The sequence below is a fragment of the Rhopilema esculentum genome, chromosome 15 (genome assembly GCF_057945365.1).
Source record: "Rhopilema esculentum isolate cy_ngs chromosome 15, ASM5794536v1, whole genome shotgun sequence".
NCBI lineage: Eukaryota > Metazoa > Cnidaria > Scyphozoa > Rhizostomeae > Rhizostomatidae > Rhopilema > Rhopilema esculentum.
In genome coordinates this window covers 5,536,243-5,560,824 of record NC_142829.1, presented here as the reverse complement: position 1 = coordinate 5,560,824, position 24,582 = coordinate 5,536,243, and the positions used below count along the sequence as shown (strand labels likewise).

Genomic DNA, 24,582 nt, shown 5'->3' with positions numbered 1-24,582 from the left:
GAAGTGGCAATTGTCAACTCTACAAAATCAAGCACATTATTTACTAACTTGGATCGAATTTCCTCTGTACATGGCATCCCAGAAATTATTATATCGGACAACGGACCTCCTTTTAATAGTGACGAATTCAGCCGCTATAATTTAGCTATAGGATCAAAACATCATCGGATAACACCTAGATGGCCACAAGCGAATGGTGAAGTTGAGAAATTCAATCAACCACTACTAAAGACCATTCAAGCCGCCGTTGTTGAAGGAAAAGTGTGGAAGCAAGAATTACAAAGGTTTCTTCTACAATATCGCACAACACCGCACTCTACTACGAAAGTTCCACCGTGCGAACTTTTGTTCAACAGACAAGTTCGTGGAAAGTTCCCAATACTGAAACGGAAAAGTATTATAAACAAGCACAAGATCGCTCGAGAAAATGAAGAGAAGTCACAGAAATATCAGAAGATGTATATTGACAAGAAGAGACACGCGAAAGAAAGTGATATAGCAATAGGAGATACAGTACTCGTGAAACAACAGTATAAGAACAAGTTCTCATCAAGATTTGATAAAGCCCCATACAAAGTTATCCAACGTAAAGGGACGATGATTACCGCAGAGAACAAAACAAGACGTATCACAAGAAATGTGTCACATTTCAAGAAATTCCCTGCTAGAGTAGATCAGCATGAAGAGTTCGACAGTGATATAGAACAAGAGTTGAACAAAGAAGGAAATCAAGCAGAACGCGAACACAGACTTGGAAATAACGCACGCCGTCAATCAACAAGAGTAAGGAGTCAACCGGTGAGATATGGTGATCCGATACCATCAAGATTTATTCGCTGATTTTTAAAAAGGGGAAGTGATGTCATATCCTTGTAAATGGTTTTACGCTATGGACTCCCTATGGAGCAAATACTTTATTTAGCAAGCCTATTGTCTTATGAAAAAGATTACTATTCGCTGTATGATGCTTGGATGTTATGTTATGTTATGTTTGCGAAGTGATTTCTCTCTTGCGTTAACCTCAAAGTGCAGGTTATGACACTGGGCTTAATTTGGCTTTGCACTATATCAAGATTTATTACTCTTAGGATCATCGGTAATCTGTAAATTTTTGTGCTTTTATCAATAACTTGAACAATTCAGGACGTTAACAGCTGGACTATAAAATGGAATTCATCACTGAACCTCGAGGCCCAAGGGTAACATCAGTGGCGTAGCGTCTATGTATGCTACGCTTGCGGCGCAAGCGTGAAAAATTCTAGATAAATTCTAAAATTCTTGCAACACTTCAAAAAAAATATACCAGAAGTAATTATTTTGTTGTGTTAAAGTCAATGCATAACATTTGTCGCAATAAACGGGTTTTCTTTCTGGTCATGAGCAGCATGCAGTGAACTCCAGCGCCAACATGCCAATTGGCTATTTTTCCAAATAAACAGATCGCTAAAAATTGTGAAATACGAAAAATCTAAAAGATTGAAGCCCCTCGACATCACTCTTTTTGCCTGTCTAAAATAAGAGAAACATGCGATGCTCCAGTGCAGCTTAAGTGCAGCTCGAGAGAAGCTTCTGAGAGATGTGAGAATTTTCCGGACTGGATCTTGCGGTCAGCCTTAGCGCAAGCATTCCCAAATATCTGATAATCCACAACATTTTTCTGCCTATAAGCTGCTTTTTGCGAATATTCTTTGCGTTATACATCATTTCAAATGTAATTATTTTCCATTCTCTACTTTGTGACTGTTGAAAATAGAAAAAGGTTCCGTCAAAGTGGGGTCAAAGTTTATTTGTCATGATCCGCATTCCGTAATTCAAGTCAAAAGGCTTGCCAGTATGGTCAGAATTTACGGACCAGGGCATGCGGTAGACCTGAGCGCAAGCCTGGTCGGCACTAGATCATAGTCAGCTAACGTACATGACGTCATACATCTTTGAAACCGAGGACTAAGTGCAATGGCGGAACTCGCCTGTGGTTTGCTGTGGCATTAACAGGGCCCAGGTATCCCTACAGAACAGTTAAGTGTTTTAGGCAAATGCAGGAAAATGACCGCAGGAGATCATTCTGTAGTTTGTTTAATCTACAGGGACGTGTTTGCCAGATTTTCTGCTTACTTCGTTCGGAGAATTTTCTGCTAAAGCTGGAGTTTAACTTTTTCTTCAAGGGTTTCAATTCATAGCACACATAAACAGAGAAACACGGAAAAAGTGTCTATTCTACTCTAAAGCTTTAAATAGGCCCTGTTTTGAAGCACTTTCTTACAGTTGAATCTAAAGAACTCGTTTTAGTGCGTGTGCAGCTAAAAAAACTCTCTCTTACGTTTTCGCCTGAGTCAGATAATAATAATAATAAAAATAATAATAAATAATTTGTTTAAAGTTGGCGTACTAAATGAACGGCTGATAGCTATAAAGAAGCTAATTAAGGCCAACTATCTATAAAGAGTTAGTATGAAATAAAAATATATGATACAATATTAAAAAGGTTTAAGGTATAATGTTCTAAATAAAACCTAACCCAGCAATAAATTTTTTACATCCATTGATAATTATTATCAGAGTAACTGCCATTGATAATTATGTATGAAGCCGTTGCTAAAATCTCAGATAACTAGTTTTGCCGCATAAGAACATTATCAAGCATTTAAAAGAGAGTTCCCCGACAAAATTGGCTGTAAACAAGCCTAAAGTCTCTTTTAAAAGCATTGCGTCAGTCTTCATTTTCCATAGTTTAGTGTTCAGAACATTGACTGAGCGGAGGTATTGGCAGTTGACATAGGAATTGAATTTCATGCCGCTTGCAATAAAGTCTTTCATCAAATGGTTGGAATGCGATGAGGTCATACTACCACTTATGCACCAGGTTGCCATAGTTTGTATGACGTCATGTACGTTAGCTGACTATGATCTAGTGCCGACCCGCAAGCCTTGCCAAATAGTTGATGATTTGCAAGGAACAACTTTCTGAAACCATTACACATGTAAGCATCTTCAATTGTAACAACTCTCACAGCTCATTATTGTCATCTTTGTTAACTATGACTTATGAGAGTAGAAAATGAGAGTAGAAACTTTGCTCCTGTTCGCCTAGGCAGGGGCGAAACTTCACTATTTTCATTAAGGGGGGTATGAAGCTTAGATGCCTGACGAAAGGGCGTGTCATGCTTGATGAAAGGGCGTGTCATGTATGAACTTCATTTTAAGGGCACATCGCCTCAAGGGCTGGAATCATCGGGGACCCCGAGAGAGGGTCTTTAGACTCAGGCTGTTTGTTTAAAGTCAAGAAATATGCCTCTAGTTTTTCTGGTGTTGGCTATAAACATTTGTTTCCGAAAAGCAAGCATTTGTAAGGCCTGTCTTTTCTATAAAAGAAAAAACTGTTTTCACTTTCTGAATCACCTAGCTATTAAGAGAGCAATTCAAAAAAGGGGATTGAAGTAGGATCTCAATTTTATCAAAGTGGAACAAGAAAACACCGCTTGAAAATTTCGGGGTTTAGGAACAGCTACGCAGACTACAATGTTTCAGCAGAAAAGAGCTTCAGTTGCATTTTTATGTTTGGTTTTCAACTTTCGGTTGCTCTGGACGGAATTTCAACATTTTTAGACACCCAAGCACTGAATAAGTATCTCTGAATTCACCATAACAAAATCCCTCAAGTAAAGAAAAGTTTTTCTATTGGAAGTATTTTACAGGTACACCTATTATCAAAGCTCAATTGTCGTGTTCTCGTAACCATGGATATTGTTCAGAAATTGAAGAAACTCGAAAGTTTTTTGCAGTTCATATCTCAATTACAATTTCTTGAAAAATTTTCTATTATTTTCCGCTTGAACTGATTAAAAACTTCTGTCACTTGTTACGGTTATTTGAATTTTTTAGTTAAAAGACTTTGGCGGCTGTACGGCCATTTTCTAGCGAAGGGTGCAATACTTTCGGACAGTAAGTGTAAAACCTTAAGAGAATTTCAGGGCATAACTTTTTATTCCCTGGGCATCAGACTCACTATATATAAAATAAAATAGAGTCACTATTTCTTTATATAGTGAGTGTGGTTCCCAGGGTAAACTTTTTATGAATGTATGATGAAAGTTTCATACATTTAGATACAAAAGTATTACTTCATTTTTGTCAACAACGTATTCCGAGATGGTATATCCTTCATGCTTTGATTTATAATGCTTCTAAAATTGTCAGTGTTCCATGGGCTTCGAGGCAGGATGGAAGTTGGGGGGGGGGCTTGTCAAGGGAAAATTTAGAAATCACAACAAAAGATTTTGAAAAAAGCTCTCTTGTTTTGCAAAAGTAGGGGGGCATGTCGTGTGTTCATTTCCTTCTTGCATCAAACACACTTTACTTTCCGTCTATACTTTTGCTGTCGATCAATACTTCAGACTTCATCTCAAGGCGAAGATAAACATGTGCGCGTCGAGCTCGAGACGAAAGCGCTGATCGGTGGACGAAAGACAGAAATGTATATATGTTGCTGTTCCTAGCCTCGTTTCTGGTTTGTTTTCCCAACTGGGAGGAGATTGAAAAAAAGATGGGGGGAAAGACCATAAATCCAGAAACCTGAGGGGGGCGCAGCACCCCCCATACCCCGCAGCAGTTTCGCCCCTGCGCCTAGGCTCTGCAGTGTGTTAACAATTTCGCAATGTGGAGAGCTCCTCATTGCGGGAATCCTCTGCTGCATTATAGCTTAAAAATTCTTACATTTGGTGGGCATTAGGTGATGCTTTTTCTTGAGGAATGTGAATAAGAATGAGATCTTTTGCGAAACGGTTTTAGCACTAGGACTTATTCTGAAAAATTTTGTAAAACAATTGAGCTTTTTTCAAAAACTTTTCGCAAAGGTGATAATTTTTCCTTTGGCCCTCCTTCACTTTCCAACCTCTGTCGGAGCCTCTGATGCAGATAATAGACACCTTGATTGATTAGAATTAGAGTAAAAACAATTCGTTACTTTAAAATCAAAATTTGTTATCACGATTATCATCAATTACCGCTTGTATTTTTAAAAGGCTTAAAATTACGATTACATTCATTCAACATAGCCGTATATTTTATGTTACCGTATGCCTTAGTTCTGCGCTCACGCTACGCCACTCGGTAATATGCTTTTCGGCCCCTTTTTGGTGGCCTTGCTCTCGAATATATAAATGCGCATGCGCTCACTCGACAAGGTGGCCAAACGATTCGATAACACCTGTGTCACTCGACTTTTTTGATAGAGATCAAACTTCGCTCGGCATCACTCGACGCCATTCGACTCGCTCGACAAGGTGGCCAAAAGACTTGATTTTTTACTCGATTTCTTGTTGAATAAAAAATCGAGTGAAAAATCGGGTCATTTGGCCGGGGCTTGACAAAAAAGGGCACTTTTTTCTTACAAAAGAGAAACTTTCTCATTTTTATAAGTACTGAATAACATGGGGGTCCAGAGACCTCTACTCCTAAATCTATGCTTCAGTACTTTCACCCTTTTATTTGCTATAAGAATACTGTTCTTTGCTGTAAAACACCATTCAATTGCTTTCTTTCATGTAAGATTGCTTTAAAAGAACTCAAAAAATTAAATTGCATTACTTGATTCGGACTTCATTATTACATTTTACAGTAGATTAAAATGCTTGAATACATACTTTAAAAAATTGTAAACAGAAATTGTTTGTTTCAACAAGAAGATTTTTAACGCTCTTTACCTTTTATCTCCAGCTTTTCAGCATGGAAATGTGACCGAAATAAATTTTTTCCCGGTTAAGATTATCCAGTGTTTGTTAAACCTGGTACATAAGATAGGCGAAATCCTTTGTAGAATGGTATATAATCAGGAATAATATTAGAGTTTTAAATAGCGGACACGTTAGAAACCAGATTTATGGTCCGCAATATATTTGTTTTTCCGGGAAGAAATTTCGGGACTAATTGAAATTCTTGTCCTTAATCAAAAATGTAGTACATAGATAATTTTTCAAAAAAAGGTAGGATTCACTTGTTGGATTGGTGTCTTCGCCTGTGGTTTAAGGTGTCAGTTATTAAAATTTGTATGTTTATTGAGGCTCAGGAAAGATTGATTACAAACTGCATCCATATAGGGTGGCTATTAATTCTTCATAGGAAAGCTGGGCTCTATACAGTTGCCATGTGTTCGAAATAGACTGTTTAAAATAGTCCAAAAATCTAACGAAATGAAAAGATGTAAAGCAGCAAGAAAAAGCGAAAAAATAGTGCATTATAGTGAACCGATGTTTCATGTTATGAGGACTGTGGACCAAAAAGTGTTTTGATGTTATATGTTTTAGTTGGAAATATTCATGATAGGTTCATTTCTTGCATTTCTTCGACCTACCAAAAGATGTTGATCATTAACTTAACATAAACTGTGAGAAGTGCGTTAAGTCTTGTTAAAACTGTCTATACTGTTATTCCCCCTATCCCCTTCAAATCCTAGTTCCTATCCTAGAAACTACTGTTGCCACCCGAAGACTTTACAGCGCTGAACAACATTAAACAAGTTGGCCAAACGACTGAACTTTTTACTCAGCTCAAACATAACACGTGTTCAGAAGTTTGACCGGGGCTTTAAATCAGGGGGTTCTGGTATTAACATCTCAAGCGGGGGTTCTGGTATAAAAGAAAGAAAAACAAGGCTACTTTATAGAGTTGTCAAGTGATGACGTCACAAAAATCTATTTTTAGAATTTTTGAAATTTTTCCCATAACCTGAAAGAGCATCATGAAATACCCCTTAATCTGCAAAATCAGTTAACGGTATCACGAATTGGCTTAAATATGTCCTGATGAGCACAATCTCTAGCCCAATCAAACCTCTGTAAATTGATAACTTTAGGAACTGAGCCAAAATAACAGTAATCCGTTAGCAAACTTCAGATCTTCTATCGGCCATAGCTCACCCGATTTTCGACAAATTTAACTGATTTTGCATAAATGGGAGTATTTTATGATGCTCTTTTGTGTTATGTGATCAAAATTCGAAAAATTAGTTTTAAAATAGTTTTTTATGACGTCACACTAGAGAACTCTATTAGCCACTCGTTTAAAAGACCTTGAATGCACTTTAAGTGCCTTGGAATACTGAGCATGTCAACTGACACATCAGAGAAAATTGCAGCTTTATTTTGCAATCTCTGTTCAAAAACTTTTATCAAAGGAATATTTTCGCCCCTTCCCCCTTTTACCCTCTCCAACTAGACAGGTGAGCCTCTTTGTCAGAAAGTTTCTGGCCCTACCCTTGCTTGAACAGCTATTGAAAAACCATGGTTGAAGAGGTAAGCAGAAAGTTATTCCAATCGTCCCACGTTTTTAATGTTTGCGATGTCCATTTATATGTCGCAAAAACCACGCTTTGTAGTGTACTACCTTGGTGAATATCATATAGTCGATACCCTGCCTGCAGAAGGGGTTTCCACCTAACAGTATGCCGTAAAGTACTCTTCCCTTAGTACTGCTGCACAGCAAAGGAGAGCCGGAGTCACCAATACAGCCTCCATTTCGATACTCATTCTCGATACCAACTGTTCCTCCGCAGATAACATGATAGTTTATAAGGGCAAACTTCTCATGGCTTTTCGTACGAAAGTCGTAACACGCTTTCCAAGGTATAAGAGGAACTTGTATTTCTTTTAATGTTTCTGATATTTTGTAACTCTTTCTACTAACATCTGAAATGGAGTCTAGTTCGTTGTAGCTTCCCCAACCTGCAAAAAGCAATGTGCATAAAAATCATGCTATCGCAATGTTTAAAACAATGTGCACTTTTATCAATAACATGGGCTCCGACAAAGGTTGAAAATTGGGGGGGCCAAGGGAAAATTTAACACCCATAACAAAAGATTTTGAAAAAAACTCTATTTTGCAAAAAGGGGGGCCAAGGCCCCCCGCCCCCCCCCCTCCTTCGTCGGAGGCTCTGAATAAGAAAGCCACACTGGTTTCAGTATGCTCTTTGTACCAGCGCGTTGAAGGATAAAAAAGCTTGAGACAGTAAGTATTATCGCTTAATTATGCTGATATGGTTTTGCTCTTATCCGCGGAGGGATCTGGTACACATGGTAATTTCAGTGCTAAGTCGAACTCTAAAGGGGGCCTTATGTAGTATTATGCGTTTTTGGTACGCTTGTGCAAAACCAGATGAGAAGAACTAGCTAAATGCCAATTTTTTATTGCAAGATCAATATGAAATGCATATTAAAAAGCGTGCAAGCTTTATTTGGAAATGCCATTCTTGGTATAGCACATGGAAATGAAGTTCGAATTTGGAGTTGTCAAAACTAAAGCATGATCAAATATATGGTCCTTTTGCAAAGTAGGACTTATAAAAGGTAAAATGATGATTCCCTTGGAAGCAGAGGGGTGCCCAATCGCCAGCACGACCCACAGGAAATTGATTTGCCTCCATTAAAGGCTAGCATATCTTGCCCTAAAACATTTTCGTGTGCAACTTCAGTTACAATCACTTTTTCTGAGCTACAAGGATACTAAAAAGACTTTTACAAGATAATGCAGAATGGTTTTATAAAAGCAAACAGTGCCTTGAAGATTTGAGCGACTCGACGTATTTTTTACCTCACTATTCAAAAGAACTAACAATGTTTTAAAAATACATGTTGACCTCAGACACCTTAGATGTTCTTATTAATGGACGTGTGCCAGAAGCTTTTTCCACCTTGTAACAGCTGTCCAGGTTTAGTAATTTTTATGCCCCAGGCACACGCGGCTTTCCCGCGCAATAATTTATATTGACTTTGCAAACATTTACAATCTTTCGGTTGATGAATTCCACTTTGTACCTTTCAATATTATGAGTGACATGTGAATTCTTAGCGAGAAAACTCGATGACGAGGCATACTACACAAAGGCAAAGAAAAGCATAAGAAAGTTTTACGGCTATACACTTCGCTTCAAGCTTTAACTTAAAACAACTTGTGTAAATTTTGCGATTTAATAAATAGACAAACCATTTCATTAGAAGACTAATTTGGCCAGTCTAATTAACAACCTCATTCAGTTGTTGTTGGTATCAAGAGCCAACCAAGGATTAGAAATCTGAGGGGGGGGGGGTGGGGGGCTTTGATCTTCATCATTATACGGAACACAAAAGTTTTCATATTTTCCTTTTGAAAATTAGTGTCTAATTAAAATTTTTGAGGGGCTCAAGCCCTTCAGCCCCCAACCGCCCCCCCCCCCCTCAGCTGTGGCCCCTTGGTTGATATATTCTTGATACCTTTCTACTTACTTAATTTAAAGGACCTGACGCTTAAGTTTATTACCCTGATGCCCTGTTATCAATAATCACAGGAGACTTATTTGGTGCCTATAACAAAGTCTGATACTGTGGCTGTATCGTTAACCACAACATCGTGAGGTTAAAGGATAGAGAAAGTTTGGTTCTATTAACAAAAATATCTTACTAAGAGTGCATGATACACGGCACCCTAGTTCCAAATTTGAAGTGGTCCGTTACATTATCTATATAGTCAACTTCAATGCTGATGTAAAATGCATGTTCGTAGCGCGAACATTAGTCCCCAGGTCACATCCATTGGTATGAGCTATTCAATTACGAAAAAATTGCTCTTAAAATGCCTGCATGTAGATTTTAGCAAAACAGTTCTGGAACACCAGCATTAGAATTCATCATGAAATATGTTTATCAGTATTTCCTTTAATTTGATACCATCAGATTCTTATTTTATCATTTCCTTTCACCCAAATCTCATAAAATCTAAAGGATTGATACACATAGCATTCAAATCAGCTGGTCCTGAATACTAAGAGATGTTAATTTCTTAATTGGCAAATCAGTTTGGAAAAAAAGGACTGGATCTACCGCTAAACTTATTTTCATCTAATGCTTGTAGCTGTTGATTATACATTGCTTGGTCACCACAACGGTTTTAATTTTTTTGGGGAGCAGACGTGGCTGCATCTCTAGAGGAAAGGTATATTATAGTTGTTCATAGCTTATTCAGGGGTTAAAAGAGGCGATGCTTTTTTCAGTTTTTATTTAAGACTATCTATGTTTGCTTATCTGACAGGATTTTGTGTGACGGAGAAAACAGCATTGAAATACGTTTTATGATATAAATTTTTTCAAAAATAGGAAAAATAGGAAAAGCGCAATAAGACCCAAATATACGATGCTGGGGAATTTTGCTCACTCCCCTTGCCCTCTCTCCGTAACGTTGTTGAGTTTCTCCACAATGTTTTAACATGCTATCTTATTCACGCTACTTTAGTTGCAAATTTTATCAAAGTCTCTTCAACAAACCTGCTGATTTGCAGTCGGTCACATTAGTTCGTTCACTGTCGACGACATCAGCTTTCGTTTGCTTTGGCAAGCTTTCGTTCAGTTTTATCAATGCTATATCGAAATCCCACGAATAGGCCCTGTTCGTTGATAACTTGCTCACAATCTCGTGCATTGGGTGGACTATAATCTCCTCTACTCCGTACCCTTTTCTTAGCGTCAATTTTTGCTTTGCTGCCTGGTGGTGATCTTGAAAGAGAAGATTAATCATCAGGATCATCCCAATACACTGCCGCTAGAGCCTTTTTCGTAATCATTATGGTAAAAAAGGTCACGTCCTAAGCCCATTGAAATGTCTATGCACTATGATCTGTAATATTCTGATACGTTTTAAATCTTTATTTCGTGAGACCTTTATTTCATTAGGCATGGTAGAATCACAAAATATTTAAACACTGCATTAACTTACTCTATCATTTTACGCAACAATCAGAAACGAATATGACTTACGCAATTAATTTTTTAACATTTCCAAGGAATAATCTTTCATAAAAATGAAGCAATCAATGAAGATTGCCAGGTTGTAGCTGGAGCTTTGCATCTCGATTTACGCATATTTTCACCCTGGCAAGTGAATTTTTTAAATCTATGAATATACCGATTTTGGAAAAAGGGAGCTACCAGCAACTACCAGATTCCCGTCAATATAGTTTACCTTTGGCTTTGAGGGCTTTGAGGGCTAGAGAGGGCTTTAACTCTGAAATGTCCGGTTGTCAAGCGCTTTACCAACTGACCCACAACCTGGCACAAGTATTAGACAAGGCTTTCCACAAATTGGGTGCAACATTTCGACTTTAGATCTAGAGTAACATTTAGAGTAACAATGGGGGTAATTTGGGGCTGGTGATGAATTATAGTGAAACGAACATTGCTCGTGGAAGGTAATGCACATTTTCTAACTACCACAAGTTTTTCCCCAATGAGCAAGCTGGCTATCGACTTGCACAGGTGCAGTCATACTGTTTAGGCCAGCAGATGCTATTTCGTTATACTCGTCTTATCAACAGCAAAAAGCGTCTTGCTTATTTTGATTCGCGTACATAGATGCTATCTTATCGTAATATCATACAATTGATAGTGGAGTTGAATGAGGGGTCATTCCCACCAAATGCCGCCTCAAGCTACCGGTACGTTCTCACTTGTACTGTCTCTAACATAACTCTTGCGGCGTTGAAATCTAGAGTGTTGCATTGGTGTGTTGATAAATGTTTTTATCTTCCAGTAAAATCTCTTTGTTCTTAACATCAGATTTTTCCCATGCTTTCTAAACATTTCACAAGCAGATCCCTTGCCTCTGAGTTATCTTTTCCTTCAATTTCGCATTCAGCATCGTCACAATCAACTTCCATATAAGAATCTACAACTATTTCCCCGGGCTCGTCTCTTTCCTGACAGATATTGTGTAAAACTGCGCAGGCATTTATTGTATCTGCGGCGAAGGAGGGTTCCAGATTGACTTTCCCATTCAACAGTCTCCAACGTCCTTTAAGAAGCTCAAACGCCCCCTTTATTTGTATCGCTGTTTTGGATAGTGCTTGGTTGAAGGCCTCTTGCGCAGGACCAAGAGTCTTAGAGACAGGAAAGGGGGTCAAAAGCCAGTCCAATGCCGGATAGGCTGCGTCTCCTGCAAGGCAAGGCTTGACAGCCAAGTTTTTCCCCAGTTCTAAAACAGGCTCTCTAAACATGCTCCATTTTCTTGCTTCCAAGTATAACCGAGAATTTTTGATGATCTCTTTTGTTTTTAAGGAACCTGGGAAGCCAGCCGATATACTAAGAAACTTCATTTTTCCGTCACAAATTCCTTGACAAGCAATGCTATAGTTCGATTTTCTGTTTAAATACCTGCAAGTATTATTTTCAGGGGCAATTATTTGTACATGTGTCGTTCCGATTGCCCCAAAAATGTTTGGCAGTGGGGATTTGTCTTTGAAGGATGATATTAAGTCGAAAAAATCATCACTTTTGTTAGGCCAAATTATATAATTATACTTTAGGCTAAGTAAGGCGGCGATGAAGTCTTTCGTAATTCGACCAACGATAGACGAAGAAATACCAAACTTTTGTCCGTTACTCCAATATGAGCCGCCATGTGCCAACCAGTGCAAGGAAACAGCGACCCTTTTTGGTACCGGAATTGTCTCGCGCATGTTGGATTCCTCTTTAACCATGTAATCATGAACAATGGCACACAAGTAGTCGAAAGTTTCTTTGCTGACGCGAAAAGTAGAAAGCCAGTATTGTGGGTCTTGATTTCTCCCAAGCCTCAATGCAGCGTCATAATGTGATTGGAATTCACTACTTTGTCTGCTGAATGCCCAGGCTTGGCGACTTTGATAAAGCCCGACAAAGTTTTGTAAAGCTGCTCGCTGCAACTGCAAATTGCGAAGCGTTTGCATCAAATATGCACTGTAGCAAAGTCTACGAAGCCGTAGCTGTCTGTGTCTTTCCAAGATCAGAACGGCATTCACAAGAAACATGAATAATTCCTCGTCAGACATCGCTGTTTGCAGCCAAGGCCGTGTTTCGTGATTATCGAGAAGAGAAACACGCTATGTTCCCATGTACACTGTCATTTCCTTTGAGCTTTTCGGTTTTGAATTAAAAGACTTCCGTTCTTTGTCTCGGTTTGAGTCGCAATTGTTCATACTGCATTAAAAGGGTTTTTTATTGTTTTGAGAATAAGACACGTTGAGACGGAGTCACGTGAGTAAACTGTGAGCTCAAAAGTTGTATTTGCAGACCCCGACATCATTGTTATGATAAAGTCTGAGTTTTTTGACATTTTCAGGGTAAATGTTGTATGAGATAATGCTAGTGGGTGCACTACCTGCTCATTATATCAACAGTTATCTAGGAACTCGCTAAGTATTTTTCTGCAATTCAAAAAACTTTTCTTGAAAGAATCGGACGACAACTGTGAAAAGTTGCATTCATTTAACCATTTTCTGGAGGTTTTCACAGTATTGTAGCGAGGGGGCAAGGGGGCAACCCTTTTGTAAAGTTAAACCAATCGGAAATTTGAATGGCCATCGAAATCCGGTAGAACAGGGCGCCTTTTAACAAAATAGAGTAATATTTCTTAGCAAATCGGCAACCGTTCAACGTTAAAATGCCATGCACAATTGTTAGGTATTAAGGTGGACGTATACCGATCTGAAAACTTTTTACAAAATTTTTGTTTTTCCTCTATAACTCAGCACATGAAGCATCGATTACCTAGAATTTTTCAGGAAAACTGAATCAATCCTTTTTCTATCCAAAAATTGAAAAAAAAATTCAAAATGTAGTACCAAAAACCGGGGGTAGTGTCCTACTACAGGCCAACTTCTTAAAACTCTGCAGAAAACTAGGGCAAACCTCGACTTTTATTTGCACATTTGTGACAAAAAACAGTTAATAAAGATTGCTATGAGTGAAATGACTGTTTTAGATTTTTGAAAAATCAAAAGACGGGGGGGTTAACCCTAGAAAACTGTTTTTTAAAAATAAATAAATTCTGAAAGCCCACATGAAAAAAACAAGACAGTCATTGCATAGAACATCAAAAATTATATATTGCTTGAAAATTTCAGGCCTATAACCATAGGCATTACAAAACTACAGTCCGCAGCGCAAGTTTATATCAAATTGCACACTTCTGAGAAAAAAGGCTTCAAAGTTTTTACATGATATTTGAATTGCTGTGATGGTAAAAGTTCTGTCCCTTTCAGTTATGAATTAAAAAGTAAATGAAACTGCAACAGGAAAATGATTATTTGAATAAAAACCTGAAAATACTTCAGTCCCAGATTGAATTTTATAGTTTGTAAAACAGGGGGTAACGTTTGTATAAAAATTCAGAATAGTCATTCTGAAAGTATAGTAGGTTGAAGTATGGAAAAAAATTATATGAGTTTGCAGCATTTTGAAAACAGTCAGTTTGTGATAAGAATAAAATTTCACCAGTAACTTTGTGATCATTAAAAACCTTATACATTACTTCATGCTAAATTGTCCTTATTGATTGTATCTGACTTTCATCTACGAACATGATTTTCGGCTCGTCCAATGTTTTCTGGATAACTTCCTTCTTGGAGTTAGCATCAATTTTAAGTTTCTTTTTGGGATTCAATTTCCCTTGCTCCTGCTGATTGACTGTCATTTTCTCTTGGTTTCTTGCACCTTCTTTGTCAGTAATTCTCTTTCTCTTTAATCCATATTTGGTTACAGTATTTATTTGAGTCCCAACTGCATATGCTTCTGGTTGTTTCTCAACACCAAAAGCACCAGGAAGGTAAGAAACTGTTTCATTAGCACTCTTTGATTTCCTCTGGCCTCTTTTCTTTCTTCTCAATAACCTTGCTTTCTCTGAAACTTTCCTTGCTGCTTCTTTTACCCTATTAATATCTTCATGCCGCAAAGCTGAAAGCATATTAGAGCTTGGCTCTACATCTAAAGCTTCCATTAAAGTTAGTGTAGAACCAGCACCAGTGTTGAAATGACAAACAGTTTCAGAAACAGCCAAAACAACCCTTGCTCTCCCACAGAACTTTGTTTTGGGGCATCTGCTCCATAACACACCATTTAAAGCTTCATTTTGATTCTGGGTGACACCCATTAGACAGCGGCTCAGCAAGGTGTCATTTGAAAGCCTTTTGAAAATTGGTGTTAGCTCTGGCATGAAAACTGCTGATAGGCGCTTTATGTCATTGTAACTGACTCTGTCTTTCCAGAATTTGCACCAACTTTGGCTATCTTTTGGGCAATTCCTGTGCTGTTCCTCTAAAGTTTTCCCATCCTCTTTTACCATGTGTGACAATATTGCGAGGATATCTTTCTTCATGCCTTCAAGATTACCAGAGTTTTTCCTTATTGCCTGGCCATAAAAATTCTGCATTTTATCAACAACTTTGTCTGTTAGACGCCCTATTCCACCAACACCTTTGCCATCACTTAGTTTTTTCCCCTTCATGTTGAGTTTGTATCGACGCAGAGCTGTACCAAGGCGCTTTTGGACATGCCCAACACACTCTTCCTTGACAACGACATAATTATCTTTAAATTTCTTGTGACACTCTTCCTTTACATTCGGAAAACAGTCACTGTCACCATCGCCAACAAAAGTTGTATACTTTAGGTTTCTTGTTGAAACTGACCGCAAAAATATTTCTTTGGCACCTTCTTTCTCCATACTATCTGAGGACCCTGTATGGTTAATACTGCAGTTTTGTTTATGGTTAATCATCCATTCTTTGTATGCTTCTTGCAACATATTTGCAGCTCCATGTTTCATGCACTCATGGCAAGTCATACTTTTGACTACAAAATCCAAAACTTCACCAGTTTTTACTGAAATTACAAAAACTACACCATTTTTGGAGCAATGACCACGGCGCTGCCATGTTCCATCTACTGTCACAGCTACTTTTGCTATAGGTGCACCATCCTCATCAGCTTCTATATTTTCAGGCTCTTCCTCCTGGGTAATCTTTATAAGTCTTTCAGCAGCCTCTTTAGTGCACTTAACAGCTTGTTGATGAGCAGTGTCAGACAGATTTTTCAAAATTACATTAAAGGCCTTTGCATTTGGTGGCTTAGGTAAATCTGTAGATGCACAAAACCTTGAGAGACCTTTTAGCCCCAATCCTTTTGAGGCAGCATGTACAGCTCTCAAATTAACATCAAAAGGCCCTTTTGCTTTTGTCTTGTGACTTGAGACAAGCTCTGTTGATGTCTTGCAGAGACTACATTGAAGAAAAAATTGTTGAGCAAGTCCTTTTCTACAATTCTCATCTTCGAAAAGAGTCAATTTGGATTTAGGATTTCTGCATTTTCCACAGATTGCAGCAGAACTCACACAATCTTGGATTCTTTTGACTTCAATAAGTGCATAGCCTGAACCTTCCACTAGCCCCACCTTTTTTATCCTTCCTGTCATAGCACTTCTTCTCCTGGTTACCCTTCCCTTTGTTGGACTTCGATCCAACTTGCAAAGAACAGAGTTCTTCAGCTTTTCAGCACTTTTATTTCTTACTTCTTTTAACGATGTTTTCGGAGTACTTGTGCTTGGTTCACTGGCTATATTGGCATCTGCATTGCCCAAACATTGTTGTTGGTTGGCGACACTGTTATCGCCGAACGGCCTAGGCCTATCTGAGATGCATATTTCATTATCCTCTCGGGGCCTTATGTTTGCATTACAAACCCGTCTTTTCTTTCCTTTCCGTCTAGCTAAAACTCTCGTTTTCATCTTCTTTATGAAATAAGCAACAGTCAAAAAATAATTCTTCAATTTGAAGCGCGCAAGTAGGACACAAATAGGTACCATAAATTGCCTACTGAAAATTGAAGTCAACCATAAAGTACAGGCCAAGAGTAGCAAGAAGACTTGGTTATAGCTTTTTTGAGCCTGCACTTAACCTACAAAGGAGCTCTGTTGAAATCCTTGACGAAATGTTTATCCTACATTCGAAAATAGGGAAAATAAGTACCCTAGCAACCAAAATTTGCGTTGCTATGGAAAATTGATGATACCTGACTATGAAAAAGCTTAATTTTTGACATGTTACTGTTGCAAGAATATAGAATCATAACACAGCCACATAAATCGATCGTTTTTGGAGCTTTTAGACAAAGAAAAAAAAAATGACCAGACTTCTTAAAACTCTGCAGAAAACTAGGGCAAACCTCGACTTTTATTTGCACATTTGTGACAAAAAACAGTTAATAAAGATTGCTATGAGTGAAATGACTGTTTTAGATTTTTGAAAAATCAAAAGACGGGGGGGTTAACCCTAGAAAACTGTTTTTTAAAAATAAATAAATTCTGAAAGCCCACATGAAAAAAACAAGACAGTCATTGCATAGAACATCAAAAATTATATATTGCTTGAAAATTTCAGGCCTATAACCATAGGCATTACAAAACTACAGTCCGCAGCGCAAGTTTATATCAAATTGCACACTTCTGAGAAAAAAGGCTTCAAAGTTTTTACATGATATTTGAATTGCTGTGATGGTAAAAGTTCTGTCCCTTTCAGTTATGAATTAAAAAGTAAATGAAACTGCAACAGGAAAATGATTATTTGAATAAAAACCTGAAAATACTTCAGTCCCAGATTGAATTTTATAGTTTGTAAAACAGGGGGTAACGTTTGTATAAAAATTCAGAATAGTCATTCTGAAAGTATAGTAGGTTGAAGTATGGAAAAAAATTATATGAGTTTGCAGCATTTTGAAAACAGTCAGTTTGTGATAAGAATAAAATTTCACCAGTAACTTTGTGATCATTAAAAACCTTATACATTACTTCATGCTAAATTGTCCTTATTGATTGTATCTGACTTTCATCTACGAACATGATTTTCGGCTCGTCCAATGTTTTCTGGATAACTTCCTTCTTGGAGTTAGCATCAATTTTAAGTTTCTTTTTGGGATTCAATTTCCCTTGCTCCTGCTGATTGACTGTCATTTTCTCTTGGTTTCTTGCACCTTCTTTGTCAGTAATTCTCTTTCTCTTTAATCCATATTTGGTTACAGTATTTATTTGAGTCCCAACTGCATATGCTTCTGGTTGTTTCTCAACACCAAAAGCACCAGGAAGGTAAGAAACTGTTTCATTAGCACTCTTTGATTTCCTCTGGCCTCTTTTCTTTCTTCTCAATAACCTTGCTTTCTCTGAAACTTTCCTTGCTGCTTCTTTTACCCTATTAATATCTTCATGCCGCAAAGCTGAAAGCATATTAGAGCTTGGCTCTACATCTAAAGCTTCCATTAAAGTTAGTGTAGAACCAGCACCAGTGTTGAAATGACAAACAGTTTCAGAAACAGCCAAAACAACCCTTGCTCTCCCACAGAACTTTGTTTTGGGGCATCTGCTCCATAACACACCATTTAAAGCTTCATTTTGATTCTGGGTGACACCCATTAGACAGCGGCTCAGCAAGGTGTCATTTGAAAGCCTTTTGAAAATTGGTGTTAGCTCTGGCATGAAAACTGCTGATAGGCGCTTTATGTCATTGTAACTGACTCTGTCTTTCCAGAATTTGCACCAACTTTGGCTATCTTTTGGGCAATTCCTGTGCTGTTCCTCTAAAGTTTTCCCATCCTCTTTTACCATGTGTGACAATATTGCGAGGATATCTTTCTTCATGCCTTCAAGATTACCAGAGTTTTTCCTTATTGCCTGGCCATAAAAATTCTGCATTTTATCAACAACTTTGTCTGTTAGACGCCCTATTCCACCAACACCTTTGCCATCACTTAGTTTTTTCCCCTTCATGTTGAGTTTGTATCGACGCAGAGCTGTACCAAGGCGCTTTTGGACATGCCCAACACACTCTTCCTTGACAACGACATAATTATCTTTAAATTTCTTGTGACACTCTTCCTTTACATTCGGAAAACAGTCACTGTCACCATCGCCAACAAAAGTTGTATACTTTAGGTTTCTTGTTGAAACTGACCGCAAAAATATTTCTTTGGCACCTTCTTTCTCCATACTATCTGAGGACCCTGTATGGTTAATACTGCAGTTTTGTTTATGGTTAATCATCCATTCTTTGTATGCTTCTTGCAACATATTTGCAGCTCCATGTTTCATGCACTCATGGCAAGTCATACTTTTGACTACAAAATCCAAAACTTCACCAGTTTTTACTGAAATTACAAAAACTACACCATTTTTGGAGCAATGACCACGGCGCTGCCATGTTCCATCTACTGTCACAGCTACTTTTGCTATAGGTGCACCATCCTCATCAGCTTCTATATTTTCAGGCTCTTCCTCCTGGGTAATCTTTATAAGTCTTTCAGCAGCCTCTTTAGTGCACTTAACAGCTTGTTGATGAGCAGTGTCAGACAGATTTTTCAAAATTACATTAAAGGCCTTTGCATTTGGTGGCTTAGGTAAATCTGTAGATGCACAAAACCTTGAGAGACCTTTTAGCCCCAATCCTTTTGAGGCAGCATGTACAGCTCTCAAATTAACATCAAAAGGCCCTTTTGCTTTTGTCTTGTGACTTGAGACAAGCTCTGTTGATGTCTTGCAGAGACTACATTGAAGAAAAAATTGTTGAGCAAGTCCTTTTCTACAATTCTCATCTTCGAAAAGAGTCAATTTGGATTTAGGATTTCTGCATTTTCCACAGATTGCAGCAGAACTCACACAATCTTGGATTCTTTTGACTTCAATAAGTGCATAGCCTGAACCTTCCACTAGCCCCACCTTTTTTATCCTTCCTGTCATAGCACTTCTTCTCCTGGTTACCCTTCCCTTTGTTGGACTTCGATCCAACTTGCAAAGAACAGAGTTCTTCAGCTTTTCAGCACTTTTATTTCTTACTTCTTTTAACGATGTTTTCGGAGTACTTGTGCTTGGTTCACTGGCTATATTGGCATCTGCATTGCCCAAACATTGTTGTTGGTTGGCGACACTGTTATCGCCGAACGGCCTAGGCCTATCTGAGATGCATATTTCATTATCCTCTCGGGGCCTTATGTTTGCATTACAAACCCGTCTTTTCTTTCCTTTCCGTCTAGCTAAAACTCTCGTTTTCATCTTCTTTATGAAATAAGCAACAGTCAAAAAATAATTCTTCAATTTGAAGCGCGCAAGTAGGACACAAATAGGTACCATAAATTGCCTACTGAAAATTGAAGTCAACCATAAAGTACAGGCCAAGAGTAGCAAGAAGACTTGGTTATAGCTTTTTTGAGCCTGCACTTAACCTACAAAGGAGCTCTGTTGAAATCCTTGACGAAATGTTTATCCTACATTCGAAAATAGGGAAAATAAGTACCCTAGCAACCAAAATTTGCGTTGCTATGGAAAATTGATGATACCTGACTATGAAAAAGCTTAATTTTTGACATGTTACTGTTGCAAGAATATAGAATCATAACACAGCCACATAAATCGATCGTTTTTGGAGCTTTTAGACAAAGAAAAAAAAAATGACCAAATTTTATTTTTTTCTTACTTGATCTGTATACGTCTACCTTAACTTAACTTTGAAACATTCAATGGTATGTAGATGTAAAGAAGACAATGTCGCAAAAACAACAAGAAGCAACACAATGGAATGCGATAAAATAAGGAGAACTTGAACGGCCAGATTATTGAAATCAAAGTCAACTAAATTTTCGCCACGGTGTACAAGGCTTTATCAGAGTGTGCTATTCAATTTTTCGTTGGAAAGCTGCTCTGCGATAAGAATTTGCAAGAGCTGCCCCCTCTAAACAGCTGGCGGTGGGAAAGGCTCAAGGCCTAGATGCCCCATAGAGCTGGCGCATATGTAGCCCTTCTGTAACTCCCTAACAAGTCTCACTCAACCCCTAAAAGCAGTACTCTTAAGTGCTATTGGCAATAATCACTTCCTACCAATGACGGCAAATAAATTGTAATAAATTATAGCTTATTTCAGTTTTATATCTATTTTTAGTTACTACAAATAAGGATAATTTCCCATGTGTGAATAGCAATAAAATATATAAATATGGGCGTTTAAACTAGATTACCGATTGGCGATTATATCATCCCTGTAACAGCTAAGTAGTATGGAATAGATTAGCTATTCATTCAGTTTCATGATTTAGCTACATCCATATTTTATGCACTTTAAGCGGGAAAATACCTTATTACATGAAATTACGTATGCAACCTAATTAAGAAATAAAAACTTAAGTAAGATTAATAAAGGAATTTCTTCAAAGATATTGTTTTTAAGTTATATTATTGAAAGATTTTATGCGCACAAAGGCATTTTAATTGCATTTACTAAGGAATTTTTCATTGAATTTTTTTTAATTTTAAGGATTGGTCATAGAGGCTTATTAACGAAAATATCACAATTTTAATAACACTCGCCTCAAATTTAGCCCATCACGCGTGCTGCGTAAGTCAACATATTTAGTAAGGCAAACTCAACACAAATGCAGAACAAAATTTAGAACAAAAAAATATATTAAAAACAGATCATACAAATTTGAAAAATTTCCAGGTGCATGTTTTCAAAACTTGTCCCTAAAATTTTGAACAAGAAGCGTTTGTTCTTAAAAATTACAGGACATTATAAAAGACCTCTGGCTGCTATCACTCAACAGAAACGATGGTTTACTTTTTTATATGAACGATTTCATAAGGACAGGAACCTCGACATTTGTCAGAAGTTCAGAATCAATCTACATAATTGTTCAAAACAAATTAAGAACAAGCTGAGCTACTGAGCTAGATGTTATTTTAAACAATGTTATGAAACCCTGTATGCTGGGGGGAAATATTGGTTTTATTTATTAAATTTTATTTATTTTAAAATTTACCTGATAAGTCTTCTTGTGCTGCAGCACCCGTCCCGATTTGCGCAAAATCTGGCACTGACGATGATGCCCTCTTTTATAACTCCAGCAAAAATTATGAGAATAAGTAAAAACTATAAGCATGATTGTATTAACAAGTAACAAAAGATAAATCAAATGATAAACTTTTTTTAAAGATCCTTACTAATATTAACTTGCAGGTATTGTGGGTAACTCTGAATGTCATCAACGCAGTGAGCAGCAGTAACCAACCACATTTCGTCAATCGCAGTGGCGGAACATATCTTCCATCTTGGATTCGGTTGGGTAAACGTCAATGATAGGATGGAAGCCCAGTCATTTCGATCTGCGTTACGACCACCGATCATTTTACGAATTCGTTTGCTCCTAAAAGTAAATTATGTTCTAAATGCCCGTATTCAGCAGATTAGTCTACTATTTTCATGACTGTCGTTGATTGCTTACTGCTACAATTTTTAGCTACTTGTCCCCTTTTCTTTTTCTTGTCAATCCTTTCTTTTATGTTTCTAATTGCAATTACTTTGGTAGGGCCTCCCCCAAAACATTTTGACCAGGACCCCATATTTGCTGGCATGGCAATCTTTGCTTTGATTGAAACACAGAATTTGAAGCTATTAAGTATTTCTTAAGAGAGCTTGTGAAATACAAGTGCCTCTATGTTGATTTTTTGAAAAGGTACGATTTGCAATAAGATGAAAACTCTGATTTGAAAACAATATATATCGAAGCACTTTGCACACTGCATATGAAGCCTTTTAATGTAAATCTCTAGAAATGTATCTAGAATTCTCTAGAAATCCTTTTACTCCAGAAATGTAGGCAATAGATTGACAAAAAAGCAAGGGCAGCTTTTCAGTTAGTTAGGCATACAGTTCCCTTTTAAACTACGCTAGTTGTATAAATGTGTGAAAGCTATAACCAAAGCCATTCTGCAATATTTAGAGTAAACCCTACCTCTCCATGGTTGCCTGAGATATCAAGATAGCCGCCAGTTGCCATGAAAGTAGCACAGAAATAACCAAAATCTTCATCTTCTTTACCTACACTAACAAATGCAAGGATAATTTGACAATGTTTCTGATTCTTAAAGTAAAAAGAATTTAGTGGTCAACCCGAAGCTACGTGTGGATTGATGCAACGAAAACCCAGAGTCATCTGTTAAGGATAAAAAACACTAAGTTTGGCTCAGAAAATCAATTTACAGCCACACAAAAGTCGGCTATTTTCTTATTATTCTCATAAATCAATACAGATGGGATTTTCACATGTATCTTTGTGCATCGCATTACCCAAATTCAATAATTTTATTTACATAATTTATTTCTTGTATTTTTATTATTACTTCTTTAATATTCTGGTTAAAAAGCTTGAAAATTCAACTATGAAGTTTTTCAAAAAACCGATTCTGTATAAATTGTATCGTATCAGGCCCGACGAAACGTATTTGAATGTGGAGGGGCCAAAATATCAAAGTCTTGAAAGGGGTCAGAAAAGCCGCCACCATGATTGGCGGGAAGAAAAATTCTAGAATTATATGATCTCAGGGATGGCCAGAGAATGTATCTAAAATAAAATTTAACTGAAGGAAAATCCAAGGCAATATGTTTAAGCTTTGTTTAATCAATACTCTGACTCCTTACAATATCTATTCCTTTTTTACGTTGTTTGCATATGAAGTTTCGTCTCGTCTATTTTAATGTTGTCTTTAAAAAGGAAAGGTCTGGCAAAGTATTAAATTAAACTTTTAAACATATAAATGGCTTTGAAAAAAGCAAACATTTAGTAAACTAAAGCTTTTCGTCTGACACTCTTCAGAGTTTAAAACGTCAGAACATAGATCGAAAACTCTACGCTAAGAAATATATATACCCAGTTGTGGATCGAAATAGGCCAATCAGAAACACGAGCACATGACTGTATAGGTTGACCAATCATTGCCGCTTGCCTATTGAAATGTTACCAGTGGAGTCCTAAGGTGAAAACGAACTCCTTTTGTCTATACAGTAGCGGTTTTTTCATGCTTATGTAGATAGATTCTAAAACTGCTAGGTGGAACGACGATCGGGCTTTACCAATAATCCGAAACATGTCGCCATTATAGTTTTTTGCACAATCTGGGTTTTCTAGTAAATGCTGCCCGATAGCAGAATCGCAGGTTTTAGTTGTAATTTTAGATTTGCAAGACCGAGGTGGCTGTTCTCTTTGTAGATGGGTTTTGTTTCTAATATTAGATGGAACATGTTGTTTAATTCTATCCTCCAATCTTTGGGTGGTCCACATTTTGAGGACCACATTTTACGTCAGCCGAGAAACTTCCTATCTTCTCCTTAATGTAAACTGAAATAACATCTTCTGGATAGCCGTTCTCCAGAAAAATCTTAGTTAGTTTTTCAAGTTCTGAGTGGAGTTTAGACTTGGAACAAATCATCAGTGCCCTATGTATAAGCGTTTTGATGAGGCTGATTTTTCTTTGTTTTGCCCAAAACAACTTGGAAAGTGACCCAATTCTTCGAACAAATTCTAATATTCAATTTTATATGGGATTTATTTTGTAAAGAAATAACAACCAAGCTAGAGCAAAGGGCATATTTAAGGGAATACTAGGCACAGTTACTTACGGAATGATATAGTACATTTCTTTCTACTTTTGGTCTAAATTTTTTTTTTGGTCTGCAGAGAAGTGAGGGGGGCATGGCCCCCCGGCCCCCGGTTTCGCCGGCCCTGTGTATCTACCATTAGTATTATCGAGTTTTGATTTTCAATGTTTAACTACAAAAGAAGATAAAAAACAATGAACAGCCCAACCAGTGTTTGAGAGGTTAAAAAAATTGATTCATTGAGGTTGAATCAATGAAAAAATTCAGAGAAAAACTTAATGTAACTTTGCATCGTTGTCTTATACGTTTCAATAGGTAACAGTTTTCATTATGCTTGAAAAAGT

The 24,582-nt window shown here is 37.4% G+C and overlaps 3 protein-coding genes across 4 annotated transcripts in view; 1 reads left to right on the top strand and 2 right to left on the bottom strand.

The window, feature by feature from the left end:
- Positions 1–24,582, top strand: part of LOC135685412 (polyphosphoinositide phosphatase) — a 114,131-nt gene that overhangs the window by 28,026 nt on the left and 61,523 nt on the right. The gene's annotated exons all lie outside the window — the stretch shown is intronic.
- LOC135685417 (chymotrypsin-like elastase family member 1) lies at positions 5,575–23,098 on the bottom strand. 2 transcript variants are annotated; one of them, XM_065201353.2, is made up of 4 exons: positions 22,596–23,098; positions 21,805–22,007; positions 10,287–10,514; positions 5,575–7,715 (listed from the first exon to the last, which is right to left on the bottom strand). In XM_065201353.2, the coding sequence occupies exons 1-4, from the start codon at positions 22,670–22,672 to the stop codon at positions 7,321–7,323; spliced, it is 903 nt and encodes a 300-aa protein (XP_065057425.2). In that variant the 5' UTR covers positions 22,673–23,098; the 3' UTR covers positions 5,575–7,320. The 2 variants fall into 2 exon arrangements, 1 of the variants encoding a protein (XP_065057425.2); XR_010515994.2 differs by lacking the exons at positions 5,575–7,715; positions 21,805–22,007; positions 22,596–23,098 and adding an exon at positions 10,981–13,166 and having other exon boundaries at positions 10,388–10,514.
- Positions 16,981–19,965, bottom strand: LOC148958449 (uncharacterized). The gene has a single exon (XM_089112645.1). The coding sequence runs from the start codon at positions 19,939–19,941 to the stop codon at positions 17,620–17,622; it is 2,322 nt and encodes a 773-aa protein (XP_088968771.1). The 5' UTR covers positions 19,942–19,965; the 3' UTR covers positions 16,981–17,619.